The following is a 16,409-nucleotide window of genomic DNA, read 5'->3' on the forward strand; positions in this document are numbered from 1 at the left end:
CTCACTCATGCTACATCTCCATTTTCGTCCGAGTTCTCCGATTGACTCGATCCAGTGTGCGGTGGGATGGCGGATCTCCGTGCAAGGATCAGAATCGAGTTGACCTCCTTTTTTAGACTTTGCCCCTCTGGCCCGCCCAATGCGCTGCACCACCGCATCCCTCGGCCCGCGAGTATTATTAACCGCCTTGCAAAGCGAGCATCAACCCCTATACTGCTCGGACAAACGTTGCCGTATGGTCGTCCTGGACTAGAAAGGAGTTTTCTACGGAAGCATATCATAGGGTTGGAAGGAGCTCTGGAAAAAAAACACATTGGATCTAGAGTCCAGACTCTTAAAAACATCGACAAGAAAAAGTACTCTTGATTCAATCAGAATCTAGCTTAAATCAAGAAACAAGCCTCTTAATTCAAGCTGATTTCGTTTTTAATTCAAGCAAAAATCCGATTAAATCAAGAGTATTTTTTTCTTGTCAATGTTTTCAAGAGTCCTGGACTCTAGATCTCATGTGTTTTTTTTTCCAGTGAGCACTATATACATCCGAGGGTACTCCGGTCTTGACAACATTTCCCCCCTTCAAGCCCTCACGGAAAAAAGTGGCAAGGGTTATCCCCAAAAATTGTGGCACTACCCCAATTTGTTGGATGATATGGACATTTCCCATTAGTTTTGGGAGTATCGCGACTCAAGTCGGGGTAGCACCGCAACATTTAAGTTAGTAACCCAATTTATAGGGAAAGTATCACCCCATTCAGACGAACTATCATTTTGAACTTTTGATTTACAATATGAATTATTTTTTTTTTTTAAATTTTTAATAAAATTAATCAACCTAAGATTTACAGTAAATCTATGTTTATAATATTGGTGCGCACTGTTAATACTAACTTTCTACAGATGAAATTTAATAATATTTTACTTAATATTAATTATTATTTTAATTACTTAATATTCGATATAATTATCGTGTCAAGAATTATTATAACGTAATGATATCCGCCGGAACGAGTAGAAGCTGCATTCATACCCTCGGTTACTATTTATTTCTAATTACTATATTTTTTTACGATGTTAAGACGTGATCTGAAGGAAACCTCTGAGAAAATAGTAAGGTGTTCGTTCCTGAGTGTTTGACAATCTTAAATAAACTTACCCATGTGAGCAGTGGGTCCAGAGATAGTGAAGACCTCATCGTTGCAGTTTTTTGTATTTGTACATTTTCGATTGAAGTAGAGCAAGAATAGGAGGCATACGAACACCACAGCAACTGAAAATCCGAGGAAGGCGCTTGCTTCGACTGATACTGCAACAAAATATAAGATAAAAAATGAATATTTATTTTTTGAAATCTAAAATTGTCTCATTCTTTTTATAAAAAAAAGTTTGTTTTCGTCCTTAAGAACCTCCCCTAGCTCAAGTAGCATTTCTCAACGGAAAAATCGCTATACATTGCGATTTTATCGGCGACAAAGTCGCCAGGATCATCAACATTTAAGCGATTATCCTCGACCTTATCGCGATAAAATCGCGCTTTTATCGCCCGACAATTTATCGCGATTATTTCGAAATGAAAATCGCGATAAATTGCGATTTTATTTCGATTTTATCGACGAAAATTGATCAAGATATTATCGAACCAAAAATTGCGATGGGTAGCGATTAAATCGCCATATTTCGCAATTTTTAATGCGATAATATTCCGATATATTACCACCAATATAATTGCGATAACCAACCGATAAAATCGCTAATTATTGCGATCACTGCTACTTGGGAGACTGTAGCAAAATTGTTCCATCCGTGGTAAGGTTGAGTTTATTAAGTTTCTGTAATTCGGATTGTAAAGTTGCATTAAATATTTGGTTATAATATAAAATTAGGTAAAAAAAAAAAAAAATTTAAAATTTTGTCCACTTTTTGTTCGCCCTATGAAAGATATCTTGTAAAAATATTTTGAAGAAATACTGGTCTTTTCTCCTTTGACGCATGATTAAGTAAACTCGTGAAATTCATAACATTGCTATAGATAGAAACGTTTGAGTTTTCACATGCAATTACGTTTCCTGTAATGAAACATTTCGATGCCTACAGTTGTAAATTAACGTTTCTTCTAAAGCAGGTTTGCAAATCCTCGCCCATATTTTATTTTTTTTCAGAGGAAAGTAAGGGAAGGTATTGCTCGAAGTTTTGATACCTAAGTTGTTGCAAGTTGTTATGATTGAGTCATGAGTTTTTTTTAATGTACTAAATTCAATGATTATGCAGACATGCAAAGGCAGAGAGAAGTATTTTCAATTTCCAAGAAAAATAAACAAAGTATGATATATGATCAACACGACGATAATCTGCGCATGAACTCTTTTGACCCCGAGGCGAAGAGCTTGCTTTTATTTCATTTGTACGCAATGACGCACTGCAGATGGCACTTCATTGAAACATCTTTTCAAGCAAAGGAAAAATGTACAGACTTCTTGGCATACCTATCACTGCCACGAGTCTCTCAAAAGGATAAAAGAACTGATGGAAACATCTTCAATACTTAATTCAAAGGGGACTAGCAATCGATATCCACAGCGGAGACGTGTAATTCCTTCGTATTTTCCTCCTTGTTGCCAAACATTCAGCTTCAAATAACATAGCCCTGCAGATTTTTAACGGCGTCATATTGTCGGAGGAATTATGATTGATCCCTTCATTCATTACCGCTAAGTTTGGATTGAACGTTAAAACATTGACGTCAAGGGTCAAGGTTATATATATTTGAATTTTTCGACCCTTCCTTTTAGTTTTGAGACAATCAGCCACTGTACAAGGTCTGAACTAAAGAAAACATCGTGGGTTTCCGCTTCAAAATCTTGCGTAAAAAACTATGCATAAAACAGAAAGTTCTAAAATGGACACCTGAAAGAGATATTAACGATTAGGTATTGCAGCGGTGATAATCGATATTTTCCCATTTGTAGCTATGACAAAGAATCGATAATTAAGGTGTTCGCTGCGAACACCCTGTTTATCGATTCTTTTCCATAGGTTTAAATGGCAGAGCAATCGATCTATCGCAAAGCACACCACGCCACTGAAGTATTGTTAACAAGGATGAAATGGAAGTTAGATTATACGGCTGACGTCATTTGACATTTATAATGAATTGTAAAAAGTTATAACCTGTCTCGGAGCGTTTATTTCCAGACTTCCTTAATTACTTAGTCTTCCCTCGTGCGATGAGAAAACTTCAGTGGCGTGGCAAGCTTTGCGGTATATCGATTGATCTTTCATTTAAATCTATGGAACAGGGTCGATAAACAGGGTGTTCGCAGCGAGCACCGTACTAATCGATTCTTTACCATAGGTTTAAATGCATTAACAAATGATACATTGCAATTCACGCCACGCCACTGGAAAAATTAGTGCGTAGTGCTCTAATCCGTATCTTGTTTGAGGGCCCATTGGTCCTAAATGGACGGTTTCGCTGGAGACAAATTGTCTGATCAAAAAGATTTTGATAAATTCAAAGCCGGAAAAAAGTCCAAGTGTGCTGATAGTGTAATTGGACTGAGTTAAGCAGAAAGGAACCAACCCACATTTTGGAAAAAATTGAGTTACGAATGGTTTTGGACTCAACCACTGCTCTACTATCTATCGCCAAAAATCCAACGTTTTTGTAGGAGAAAATTTTGCAGAAATTGAACTTGAAGTTTATCTTTTACACTGAGTCTTATGGAGGAGCCAAACTTTAAACCTCTTTTTCTCGGTTCGATCCCGGTGTGGCTTGGTTCCTTTCTGTTTAACTCCGTCCAATTATTGCTGCTAAATTCAGAAACATTTTTGGGTTGTTACTATCGCGTGTTAATTTTTCGGAAAATCTAGTTTTTCGTTGAAAACTTCGCTTTCTTGGAAAAATACTAATTTCAGCAAATACAAAAGATGCAGTAACAGAGTGTGAGGAGAAATAAAATTCGTCTTTTTTAGAACGTCCATGTTTGATTCCAGGTCCCACCCACTTTCGTTGTAGTTACGATGTTAACAATGCTGCATTGTCATTGGGACCAAAATCATTTTTGTTACAAAAGTAATATTGTAACTGCTAGAAAAATTATTTACGGAGCATCTAGAATCCGCCAAAAGCATTTTGAAAACAACGATGAATTTTTCTCTGTTTAGGCCTTTTAGCAAATAATCACACGATAATCACGTTGAGACCATAGGAAAACTCTAAAAACCACTGCTTAGCGCATTCTCTGCGTATTCTGGATCACGCATTTTCAAATTTCCCGCGTTTGCGAGAATTTTTTTTGTAGCCGCGTAGGGAATCAGTTTTGCCTGGAGGAAAATGTACGAGAAAACGGAATTTCGCGAATTTTTATCAATCTTTCTCATTAATAAGTTCAATAATTTTAAAACACTCGTCTCCTCTTTATACACGGAAAAATTTAAAAATAAGGGGTGTATTCCCTGCGATTTGGGGAGCACACTTTATATTCAGTGGCGTGGCGTGAATTGCGATGTATCGATTATTCTCCCATTTAAACTTATGGTAAAGAATCGATTAGTAAGGTGTTCGCTGCGAACACCCTGTTTATCGATCCTTTTCCATAGGTTTAAATGGTATAACAATCGATACATCGCAAAGCACGCCACGCCACTGTTTATATTACGTAAAGTATCTAGGGGTGGAGGGGAGCGGAGCGTTTCGATTCTGCATTACACCACGTTACTAAGGGAAGGGATCTAGGGGTTGCGCACAGCAATACGTAACCTTTTTAAACCATCTCAACAGACACAAGAGACTCTCCACTGGGCTCTTTTTTTTGTCTCGTGGAGATAAAAAATCTGTATACAGATACCAAACTTTAACCTGCCTTGGCCGCCACTGGACCCTTGGCTCTTGGAAGCTTTTACTTTCGGGGATTCTACACTTCCTTATGGACAATCACTCATTTCTTTTAATTTATCTAAATATTTACTCTTACTCATTAAATTACTGCCGTCCGGAAGAAAAACGTATTGACTTCATTCTTTAAAATTTTAGCCGCAATGAAAGGCGTTTTCAAAACAGCAAAGTCCCTATTATTTTGTTTTATTTCTTACCACTCGTTTGTTTTAATCCTCCTATAAAAACTACCCATTTGCAAAATACAATTCTAGCTGGAAACGCACTTTAGCTATGCATTCACGACTGCAAAAATGTCAAAGGAAATCGACAAGGCCAACGTACACGAAGGCGATTGCAATTTTGATCTTTCGTCGCATTCGTACGGCGCAATGATACAACTATTTGAACTCTCCGGAATGCATGAGGTATCACACCACAACTGAAGGCCTTTTCAAAACAGCCAAGTTCCGATACCTGGATTATCGTTTTGCAAAGTTCCGCTGATTATGTTTTACTTCCTACCATTTGTTTGTTTTCAATCCTCCTATAAAAACTACTCATTTGCTGAATACACTTCTGGCTGGAGCGAATTTTAGCTATTCATTCACGACTGCTAAAATGTCAAAGGAAATCGAGAAGGCCATCGTGCATTGAGGCTATTTCAAGTGTAATCTTCCGTCACATTCTTACGGCGCAACAATACAACTATTTGAACTCTCCGGAATGCGTGAGGTATCACGCGCCATTTGAAGGCGTTTTCAAAAACGCCAAGTTCCGATACCCGGATTATCGTTTTGCATCGTTCATATTCTTTTCATATATTCCGTACCACTTGTTCATCTTTAGTCCTCGTATAAAAACCACCCATTTGCTAAATACAATTTTAGCTGGAGCGCACTTTAGCTGTGCAAACACGACTGCAAACATGTCAAAGGAAATCGACAAGCCCAGTCCCGTCGGGATATAAAAGATCCAAAAATTTTCTGGGGGGGGGGGGGGCGGCCTCCCCTCGGCCCTCCTCTCGTTCCTGGGGGGTCTACCCCCACCCTCCCACCCCCGTGGGGCCCCTCACGATGCGTCGCCGCGGCCTAACTTTTTTCACGCCAGTCCGAGCCTGAATGTTTTCAATTGTAAACTCTTTATCACATGTAAACTAATTAATATTTATCCTTCATATTTCAAAAGAAAATGTGACGTACCATTGGCTAAGTAATTTTTAAAAGCAAAGCCTGATACTCATCATTTTTGGGGGTAGCAAAGCAATTTGTGTAAAGGGTGAATGCAAAATCAGGAATGAGAGGCTCGGAGGACAAGGCGCATGAGTGCAGTTTTTGCTATTTGAGAAATACTTGTTCGAAGTTTCAAAATTACAGGAGGCTTATGGCGGTGAGAAAATTCAAATTGACTTTTGGATGCTTGAAAATTTAAATATTGGAGCAAATTTTTCACAGAATGTGCACTGAAACTAGGGTTACCTGAATTCCTTACTATCTCAAGTTTTTCAACAACTGAACTTATGCGCCTTGTCTTCCAAGCCCCTCGAATGAAATTATGCCGTTTCTGCATTTGACGGTGTAGTGCCGTGCTAAGGAAGGGCACCGTATGAGCCTTCAGACGTTGCCAAGTTTCCTTCGATAAAAACCGAATTTTCTGGGGAAATTGAGAATATTTCCCCCCCCCCCAAATTTTCAGAGAATTTTGTACGCAATTTAATCTGAAATACTTGAAAATTTCAAGGCCAAATATGCATGAATGTTGTCAATAATATATGTTTTATTAAGCGAAATTGGGCAACTCTCGAATGCTGCCGTGCTAAGTAAGAACAACGTAAATCCATCATGAATTTCCCTCGTTTTTTGGAACTTAAAACTTTATAAAATATAAACCGTTTTACGAAAGAATTTCCAAATACACTATCATTAAACCTAAAACTAGAATTTAGATATTCATATCTTTGAATTGCTAAAAAATATATCCCTACTAAAATAGATATCGCTAGTCAATTCTTGAATTTTTCAATTTATTTATTGTTAAATCATAATGTGCTCAGTTAACAAAAAATCCTGATATTAATAAAATCAGAGTATTTAATAGAGGAATATCAATAAATCTTATTTGAATAATTTTGTGAGGAGGTCAGATTGATCCTGTCCTTATATCTGGGCCTTGCACCTTTTTTTTCAGGTTTAGTTTTTGATAGTATTTGCGAAAGAATCCTGTGAAAACATCGTCCCAAGGTACTTAAGTTTTTCTGCTGTCTGTTTCTAAAAAATGTAAAATGGCATTTACGGCGATTTTGCACGGCAGTATACTAAGTGGTTGGTATGCAAGTTTCAAAGTTCAAGTAAGTGTCCGTTGTTAATAATACTTTAGGCGCGAGAAACTCGTGACCCTTGGGATCCGCAGCCCCTTTGAAAATCACAGCTCATGAGATTCGAGGGCTTTAATCATCTCTCGAATAATTAATGGCGTCGAGAGGCGCGGAACCGACCCATTACGAAATGAATAGTTGGCAAGCCTTCGAAACTGAATAAACTCATTTCCCTTTTCTCGGAGTCAGTCCAAGCGCGTCGAAAAGTCTCATGGACGGAGACTTTTGCGCCGCTAATGCCAGCCTGTCTGAGGGATGGAATTTTCCGCACTGTTAAACATCGTTCTCGTTTAAATAATTTCCACATCCGTGCTTCGGAACGTAGTGTGTTCGTCCTGAAAGTTTCGACTTGCTCGCTGTTTCGGCTCGCCATTAGTGTAGTTTGTAGGGTGGAAAAATCAGGGGTCGTCACTTGTCACAATATCGCCGCACAGTGGATCGAGTCAATAAGAGAAGTCGCGGACATGATTTGGATACTTTAAACGCTTATAACTCTATTTATACAACATTTTGAGGTTATGAAAGTGGTTTCATTGGTTTCCTCGTAAAATTTTCTTCCAATAGCACCCTCGAAATTTAAAATGTGACGAAATCAACATCAAAATTTGCAGTTTTAGTCAAAAATGTCATGTCCGACCTCTCTATTCGACTCGATCCACTGTGCGCCATTACGTTTATGAGGGTTGATAGGTAGAGTGTGCAATCGCGCTAAGGAAAAACGCGTATGATCATCGAGAATTTCAAATTTCGTCTGATAAAATGATTACTCTCTGTGAATACTTCCTCTTGACATTTTCAGCTAATTTAGATCTGATCGCGGACAAAACTCTCTGAAAAATTGGAGGAAAAACATTCTTAGATTTCTCTGAGATATTGTATTTTATCAAAACCAATATGGCAACGTCTGAAAGTCCATACGACGTTCTTTTTTAGAACGGCAGTGTAGTCGTGGTTATTCGATCATTCGCTGTTAATTAGTGATGTTTTTGACTCGTTTCAAAGATTGAAATGGGGAAAAGGGGGCATACCTATGTATTGTTAAGTCAGGAAGAAATGATTTCTTTTTTTAAATTAGCGCAAAATGTGTAATTTATTCTGCAATCAAAGTGGTTTTTCTATTTTAATCAAAGGGTCTAAAAGGAAGTTAAAAGGGGGTGGGGTAGTTTGCATTGGTGAGTTCTTGAAAAATCATTTTTATATCTTTTTAACTGACATCATAAATCCCAGTTTCTCGAAACCATACATCCAATGTGTTTTTTTCCAGTGAAGGGAAAGAATTTTTGCAATGAGGATTTTCAAAACATTTTGAACATCATCAGGTATGGCTAAGATTGTGCAACCGTACACCCTCCGTTTGAAAAGAATAAGCAGTTTACGAATAATAATTCTTGTTGAACACTATTCTACCGTGCTAAGGAAGAACGCCGTATGAACATTCGAGAGTTGCCAAGTTTCATTCAATAAAATGCTCATTTTTGAGGGAGGTAATGAATATCCTTCCTTGAAATTTTCAAAACTTTTTGGTGGAACTGCGAACAAAATTATCTAAGAAATTGGAAGACAGATATTCATGAGTTTGATAGGAAATTCGTGTTATATCAAAGGAAATTTGGCAACGCCTGAAGGTTCATACAGCTTTCCTCCTTAGCACGGCAGTATTGAGACCAACATTTACGGATAATTTTCTAATTGGAAGTTCATGGAGGGAAGATAACTTGCAATTCTTTACCTTGCACAAGTTTAGCAACTCCTGGTGCCCCCTCCCCCTCCTCCTATCGCTCTTCAAATGACACTGACAGGGATTTTGACGCTTGAAGTTCCCGCTCAAAGCGCTTTCCTAATCGGCGTTCGAGCGACAGCACCATCAAGGCTTTCAATCACGTGGCTCCGTTCGGCAGGTAAAGGTACGGCCACACAGGCAACGCTCTAGCTGAGAGCAGTTACCCGCGCACTATGCACTATGCAGTCATACTAAAGTAGAACACCGTATGAGCCTTCAGACGTTGCCATATCTCGCTCAACAAAAAGGGAATTCACTACGGAAGTTGTAAATATTTGTTTTCAAATTTTTCAGACAATGTTTTTCGCAATTTAATCCAAAATATCTGAAAATTTTACTGAGAAATGGACGGAGTTAAACAAAAAGGAACCAAGCCACATCGGGATCGAACCGAGGTTTAAAGTTTGTCTCCTGCATAAGACTCAATGTAAAAGATAAACTTCAAGTTCAATGTCTGCGAAATTTGCTCCAACAAAAACTTCGAATTTTTGGCGATATGTAGTAGAGCAGTGGTTGAGTTTAAAACCACTCATAACTCAATTTTTTCCAAAATGTGGGTTGGTTCCTTTCTGCTCAACTCAGTCCAAATGTGCATAACTTTCCTCGAAAATACATGTTTTATCCGGAGAAATTTGGCAACTCTCGAATGTTCATACGGCCTTCTTTCTTGACTCGGCAGCATGTTCGGGAAAATCGTATGTAATCGAAGAAAATTTGGAATCGCTCGAGTGTCCATGAGACGTTTTCCTTACTGTTTCAGTGTTCCTATGCGAGCAGAGGATAGCGATACCGGTTATAACGCCTTGCATGCAACGCCTATGCATCTATTCGTGTTCTATGGAGATCCGTGTTGCGTGCTGAAAATTGAAGGCGCTCCGGTCATTCTAGCCCGAAGTGCTAGTAACGATACGCTGTCACTAACCGACGACTTGGTGTGCCAATGGGATAAAATGGACCGCATTTAGGAGAAAGGAACCAAACCACATCAGCTACTGCCAAAAATAACTGGGCAATTGAATTTTTTACATAAACGTTTATGCAGATTCTTTCTAAATTTTACGAAGTTCGCTTCGCACTATAAAGAAAATTCACTGAAACTTGCACCAAAATCCGCACAACCGTTTTCTGGTAAAAAATTAAATTGCCTAATTAAATTTGGCAATAGTCGATATGGCTTGGTTCCTTTCTGCTTAACGCGGTCCACTTTCATACGCTCGAGGGTTCATGAGACGTTTTCCTTAATGCCTTGGTGATTCTATTCGAGCAGAAGACGGCGATACCGGTAATAACGCCTTGCACGCAACGCCTATGGAACTGACACATATTTTCTCCCCATCAATTTAAGTGAGAATAATCAATGCAGAGTGTGCATGCAAACATTTCAAAATCATGAGTTAAAAAACGCTGACTATGCGAGTATAAATATTAAAGCCTAATAGAGCGGAGCGGCGTGCTGCCAGCGCGAGAGGCTCACTGGCGCCTACAAACCTAAGTGGATACTTCACGCATTGCACAAAGCGTGAAGTATCCACTTAGGTTTGTAGGTGCCAATGCGCGTTTCGCGCCTACAAACCCAAGTGGATACTTCACGCATTGCACAATGCTTGAAGTATCCACTTAGGTTTGTAGGCGCCAATGCGTGGTTCGCGCTGGCCGCCCGCCCGCCGTGCGGCGGCGCCTGGAGCAACTATTTCACAACAGAGGTGTTGCACAGGATTATATGAAATTGACAAAGACAAGGTAGATTAAGAAAAGGCTATTAAGAAAGGCTATTAAGAAAGACAGGCATCCTTTAAAAGTACAGATCTTTCCACGCAAAATAAATCAAGATACTTATCGTACACAGGAAAAATCTAAGAGCCTTTAGCTGAGGCAAATATAGAGGTTTATCCGGTTTAGGTATAACAAGGTGGGAATTTCTTGAAAGATAATTAAGTTCTGTTACACCAAAGAGGTGTAGAGAGGTCAGTCATGATTTTTTTGACTAAACCTGCAAATTTAGATATTTATTCCGCAAGATTTGAAAGTTTGAGAAGCGCCTCCGTAAGAAAATTTTATACGAGAAAACCGATAGGACTACTTTCAAGACCCCCCGTTTCGGAATAATGGTGACACGAGCTTTGAAAGTTTCCAAATTTTGTCCGAAATCTCTAATGGAGATGTTGCATGTGTGAGGGATTTGCGATTTGACTATTGATCCTTGTGTAAAAATTCGCGAGAAACACGATGGTGCCACTGGTTTTCTCTGAAATCAACTCCCAAGCTCAAAAAAAGCTCTCAAGTTGAGGCCAAAATGGAGGGGATATCCCACGCTATCCTGAGAGTCCACCTCTACATCAAGACAAACTCTCCATGCAAAGATAGGGAGCAAATACATTGACAGGGCTGTCACTTTATTTGGGGACTCTAAAAATCAAAACACGGCAACCCTGCTAATGTATTTGCTCCCTATCTCAGCATGGAGAGTTTGTCTTGATGTAGAGGTGGACTCTCAGGATAGCGTGGGATATCCCCTCCATTTTGGCCTCAACTCGAGAGCTTTTTTTGAGCTTGGGAGTTGATTTCAGAGAAATCCAGTGGCACCATCGTGTCTATCGCGAACTTTTACATAAGAATTAACTGTCAAATCGCAAATTCCTCACACATGCAACATCTCCATTGATTCGTTCCGTTGTGCGTCGCGCAGTTGACTTCGCGTCGCGCGCTGCTTGTGGAAGCGTGCCTTAACGTGCCGCGCATGACCCTATCGATCTGCGTCCGCTTTACGATGTCCGCCTTTCCCATGTCCGACCCAGCATAGCGAAAACCGCCAGTGTCGTGGCGTGAACGATCGATTATCGATATCTCGCCATTTGAAGCTATGGTAAAGAATCGATCACTAAGATGTTCGCTGCGAACACACTAACAATCGATCTTTTTCATAGGCTTGAGTGGCGTATCAATCGATATATCGCAAAGCACGCCACGCCACTGAAAACCGCGCAACTCCACTTAAAATCTCCGAGGAGATATGCGGGTTTTCTCCAGCGCGGCTGTGTTGTGTTTCGTTTTTTAACATCGGGGCCCGAACTGCTTTGACTCTTCGCCAGATGCCATAAGTGCGAAGGGAAGGGGGGGGGGTAGTCCGCAACCCTGTAGACAATCAGCCTCCCCTCACCTTTGGATTCAAGCCAACTCAACACCTCCTCCCCTACGAAACGCATTGTTGCGATATGCCCAAGTAGCAGTGATCGCGATAAATAGCGATTTTATCGGTTGATTATCGCGATTATATCGGTGGCAATTTATCGCAATATTATCGATAAAAAATTGCGATTTATGGCGATTAAATCGCTATGCATCGCAATTTTTTGTTCGATAAAATCGCGATCAATTTTTGTAAATAAAATCGAGATTAAATCGCCATATATCGCGATTTTTGTTGCGATAAATCGCGATAAATTACCGGGCGATAAAATCGCGATTTTATTGCAACAAGATCGAGGATAATCGCTCAGATGTTGATGATCTTAGCGATTTTATCACCGACAAAATCGCAACAAATCGCCAATTTTCCGTTGAAAAATGCTACTTGGGTGCGCTAAAATGTCAGCCTTCCCCCCGCTTACCCGCACGGATAGTCACATTATAATGCACGACCTGGCAACTATGGAGCGCTGTCAATCATCGTAATGAAACCCGCGAGAATGAATTGTGCGCAACAGGCTGGAAGTCAACCTAGGCCAATACGCCGAGGGGTGCGCTGGCAGGGTGGAGGGGTGGAAACGGTGGCGAAGGGTGGCTAATGCGTCGCAGGTTCCGGAAGGTGCTTTTCACGGGCAAACTCATCGTTAATTTACGAAAGCGCTCTCCAATTCATATTAGAGTGCTTATACACAGGCGGAGTTTCGCCGTGTCTGTGTTGCTCCCGGATTTGTTCGCGACTTTCGGGTCTTTCATGGAACTCTTGGAGTCCGATGTTCCTGTCGTACTTCATTTTTTCCTTGGAAAACTATTTGACGTGATTTCTTGAAAACTCTTGATCGTTCCTCCCTAGTACCACGATATTGCGTATGTGAATTTCAAGCATAGAGTACATAGAGTCGTAATGTAAATGGGAGAGCTGGCGCCATGTTCTGCTCGACGAATTCCGAGCCCGGTGTGCGCCAAGTTCGGGTCGCTTTTTCGATACATTTTCGATCCAAAATGGCGGTGTGGAATACGTGGCAATTCCTATCTCCTTTGTTGTTGTTGTTGTTGTGATCGGATGGCCGGGTACCCGTGTATCGCAAACAATCGATTATGTATCGAAAAAGTGACCCGGCGTCACACAGGAGTCTCGGAATTCGGGACATGGAAAATGCTTAAAAGGTGGCGCCAGCTTTCCCAACTTACATTACGACTCTATGGACTCTATGATTTCAAGCTATCAAGTAGACTTGTTTCTCTTCGCAAGAATAAAATCCGATGGGAAATTTTGCAACACCACAATGGAGATACGTGGTTTCGCTCTTAGACACAGTCTCCAGAACATCGAGAATACTCATTCCCTGATTTTCAAGAGTTTATTCGCTGATAAGGAATATCAAAGTTTTCACCCACTGTCACACCAATCCACTTGGTTCGCTTAGGAAAAATAAAATAGGAGCGAAAATTTTGGAACACCGCAATGGAGCACTAAACAAGGTACGAATTTAAGCATTCTGATACATGTTTCTTAACCAGAATTTCTCGTAGAACACGATTTGCGCTACGAAAACTAATGAAACCAACTCCAAACGAAGATATTAACGTTTTTATTTCACATTGGTTACAGGAATTTGAACTGCCCGCTCACGAGAAACTCAAATCTCTACGTGAGTCACATCGCGCACTACAACGGTTTCAGCAAGCTTCTCAATCGAGCAATGTTCATTTCCCACCGTGTGTTGTTCAAACTATAAACAACTTGCTATACAGCTGAGCCAAAGCGTCAAGATTGAGGTTGCCAGATTTTTATATCGCAGAGATTGTCATGATAACGTTTAGCGCGCGATGTGAGTCACGTAGAGCATTGAGTTTTCATGAGCGGGTGGTTTGAATTCACGCATCAGGAATCATTAAATATCCTCGTAAGGAGTTGATTTCGGTAATTTTCGTTGTGCGCATCGTGTTCTATGTGAAATTTTGGTTATGAAACGCGTATCAGAATGCTGAAATTCGTGCCTTGTCTACTGGTCCATTTGTATTTTTTACACGGAGACAAGAGACCCTCCACTGGCCTCTTTGCGGCAATGCCAGTATGGGTCTGTTGCAAGCAAGAGATACAGTCAACTGACTACACTGTTTAAGAGTAAATTCGCTTGAAAATCACGCTGGGCACATCAAAAAAGCACATTTGGACTACGTTTTGCAATTTGAAACTATAAATTCTGGCCCGGTTTAAAAACAACGTATGTGCCATTAGTTTCCCTATGCACATAAGTGTTTTTTCAGATGAGCTAGAATTTATAGTTCCAAATTACGAAATGCAGTCCATTTGGCCAAGCCCTAAAACTTAAGGTCCAGCAACAACTATAGCCAGAGCTTTTCACGAAGAGTACCGAAGGTTCAGTTAGAGCCGCAACTAAAAGCGTTTTCAAATCAGCAACGTCCCTATTATTTTGTTTTATTTCTCACCTCTCGTTTGTTTTAATCCTCCTATAAAAACTACCCATTTGCAAAATACAATTCTAGCTAGAGCGCACTGTAGCTATGCATTCACGACTGCAAAAATGTCAAAGGAAATCGACAAGGCCAACGTGCATAAAGGCGATTTCAATTTTGATCTTCCGTCGCATTTTTACGGCGCAATGACACAACTATTTGAACTCTCCGGAATGCGTGAGGTATCACGCCGCATTTGAAGGCGTTTTCAAAACAGCCAGGTTCCGATACCCAGATTATCGTTTTGCATAGTTCATAGTCTTTTGTTTTATCCCGTACCACTTGTTTATTTTTAATCCTCCTATAAAAACTACTCATTTGCTGAATACACTTCTGGCTGGAGCGCATTTTAGCTATGCATTCACCACTGCAAAAATGTCAAAGGAAATCGACAAAGCCAGCGTGTATAAGGCTATTTCGATTGTAATCTTCCGTCGCATTTCTAAGGCGCAATGATACAACTATTTGAACTCTCCGGAATGCGTGAGGTATCACGCCGCATTTGAAGGCGTTTTCAAAACAGCCAAGTTCCGCTATCCGGATTATCGTTTTGCATAGTTCATAGTCTTTTGTTTTATCCCGTACCACTTGTTTATTTTTAATCCTCCTATAAAAACTACTCATTTGCTGAATGCACTTCTGGCTGGAGCGCACTTAAGCTATGCTCACACGACTGCAAAAATTTCAAAGGAAATCGACAAGCCCAGCGTGTATGAAGGCTATTTCAATTGTAATCTTCCGTCACATTCTTACGGCGCAATGATACAACTGTTTGAACTCTCCGGAATGCGTGAGGTATCACGCCGCATTTGAAGGAGTTTTCAAAACAGCCAACTTCCGATACCCGGATTATCGTTTTGCAAAGTTCCTATTATTATGTTTTATTTTCCTACCATTGGTTTGTTTTCAATCCTCCTATACAAACTACTCATTTGCTGAATACACTTCTGTCAATTTGACAACATTTTGACACCAAACAAGATCGCGACAAAGTTCTACAAAGTTCTAGACGAGATTTTGGATGTGATAGACATTTTTGTATGATCAACTTCTGAATTGAGTTTGGATCGACCTTTAATCGATATATTTGCCGAAAATTAACCTTTGAGTGTGATTATTATTCATTTCTCAGCCCATAATACGTGTTCCTCTGGGTTGGGTTTGTTTAAATTGCGCCAACTCTCTAGCCCCATGATACCCAAAAACTGATGAACCGATCAGAGAGCGGCATAAAGAGATGGCAATATACTCTCCCGTATATAGGTACTGTATGTTCAGTCCCTCCATTGCGCGTAAGTCAGAATAAAATGAAAATTTTCTTCAAATAATCATTTTTATTGAATCATGAAAGGAGGTGGTCCTGCTTCATCAAGCATGCAAATTCGAGAGTTTATGAGCTCGGTAACATAAAATGACGTCCAGGGAATGTTTTAGGGGCGAAAATTATTGCGTACTTCCATCGGCTTTAACGACTTTCGGTGATGGAAAAAAAAACCGGAATGCTAATTTTAGCTATGAAATGAAACGATTCCGGTTATTGAATTAGGGGCGTTTTAATGGCGGCACGTCAAATATGATTTACCTCTTTTAGTCGCATAGCGTTGTTCCACTACAACTAAGGTTACTTGCCGTGCGGGTGGACTGCGGTGAGATTTCAGGCGCAAAGGGTCGACACTAAGGTGGATTATTCAAGAATTAAATATACATGACGTCTTATCAAA

The 16,409-nt window shown here is 40.1% G+C and overlaps 1 protein-coding gene across 1 annotated transcript in view; it reads right to left on the reverse strand.

The window, feature by feature from the left end:
• Nucleotides 1-16,409, reverse strand: part of Syt14 (Synaptotagmin 14) — a 101,734-nt gene that overhangs the window by 51,467 nt on the left and 33,858 nt on the right. Inside the window, exon 2 of the mRNA XM_019048670.2 lies at nucleotides 1,154-1,303. Coding sequence (XP_018904215.2) covers nucleotides 1,154-1,303 — 150 coding nt within the window. The remainder of the gene's footprint in view (nucleotides 1-1,153; nucleotides 1,304-16,409) is intronic.

The sequence above is a fragment of the Bemisia tabaci genome, chromosome 9 (assembly GCF_918797505.1).
Source record: "Bemisia tabaci chromosome 9, PGI_BMITA_v3".
NCBI lineage: Eukaryota > Metazoa > Arthropoda > Insecta > Hemiptera > Aleyrodidae > Bemisia > Bemisia tabaci.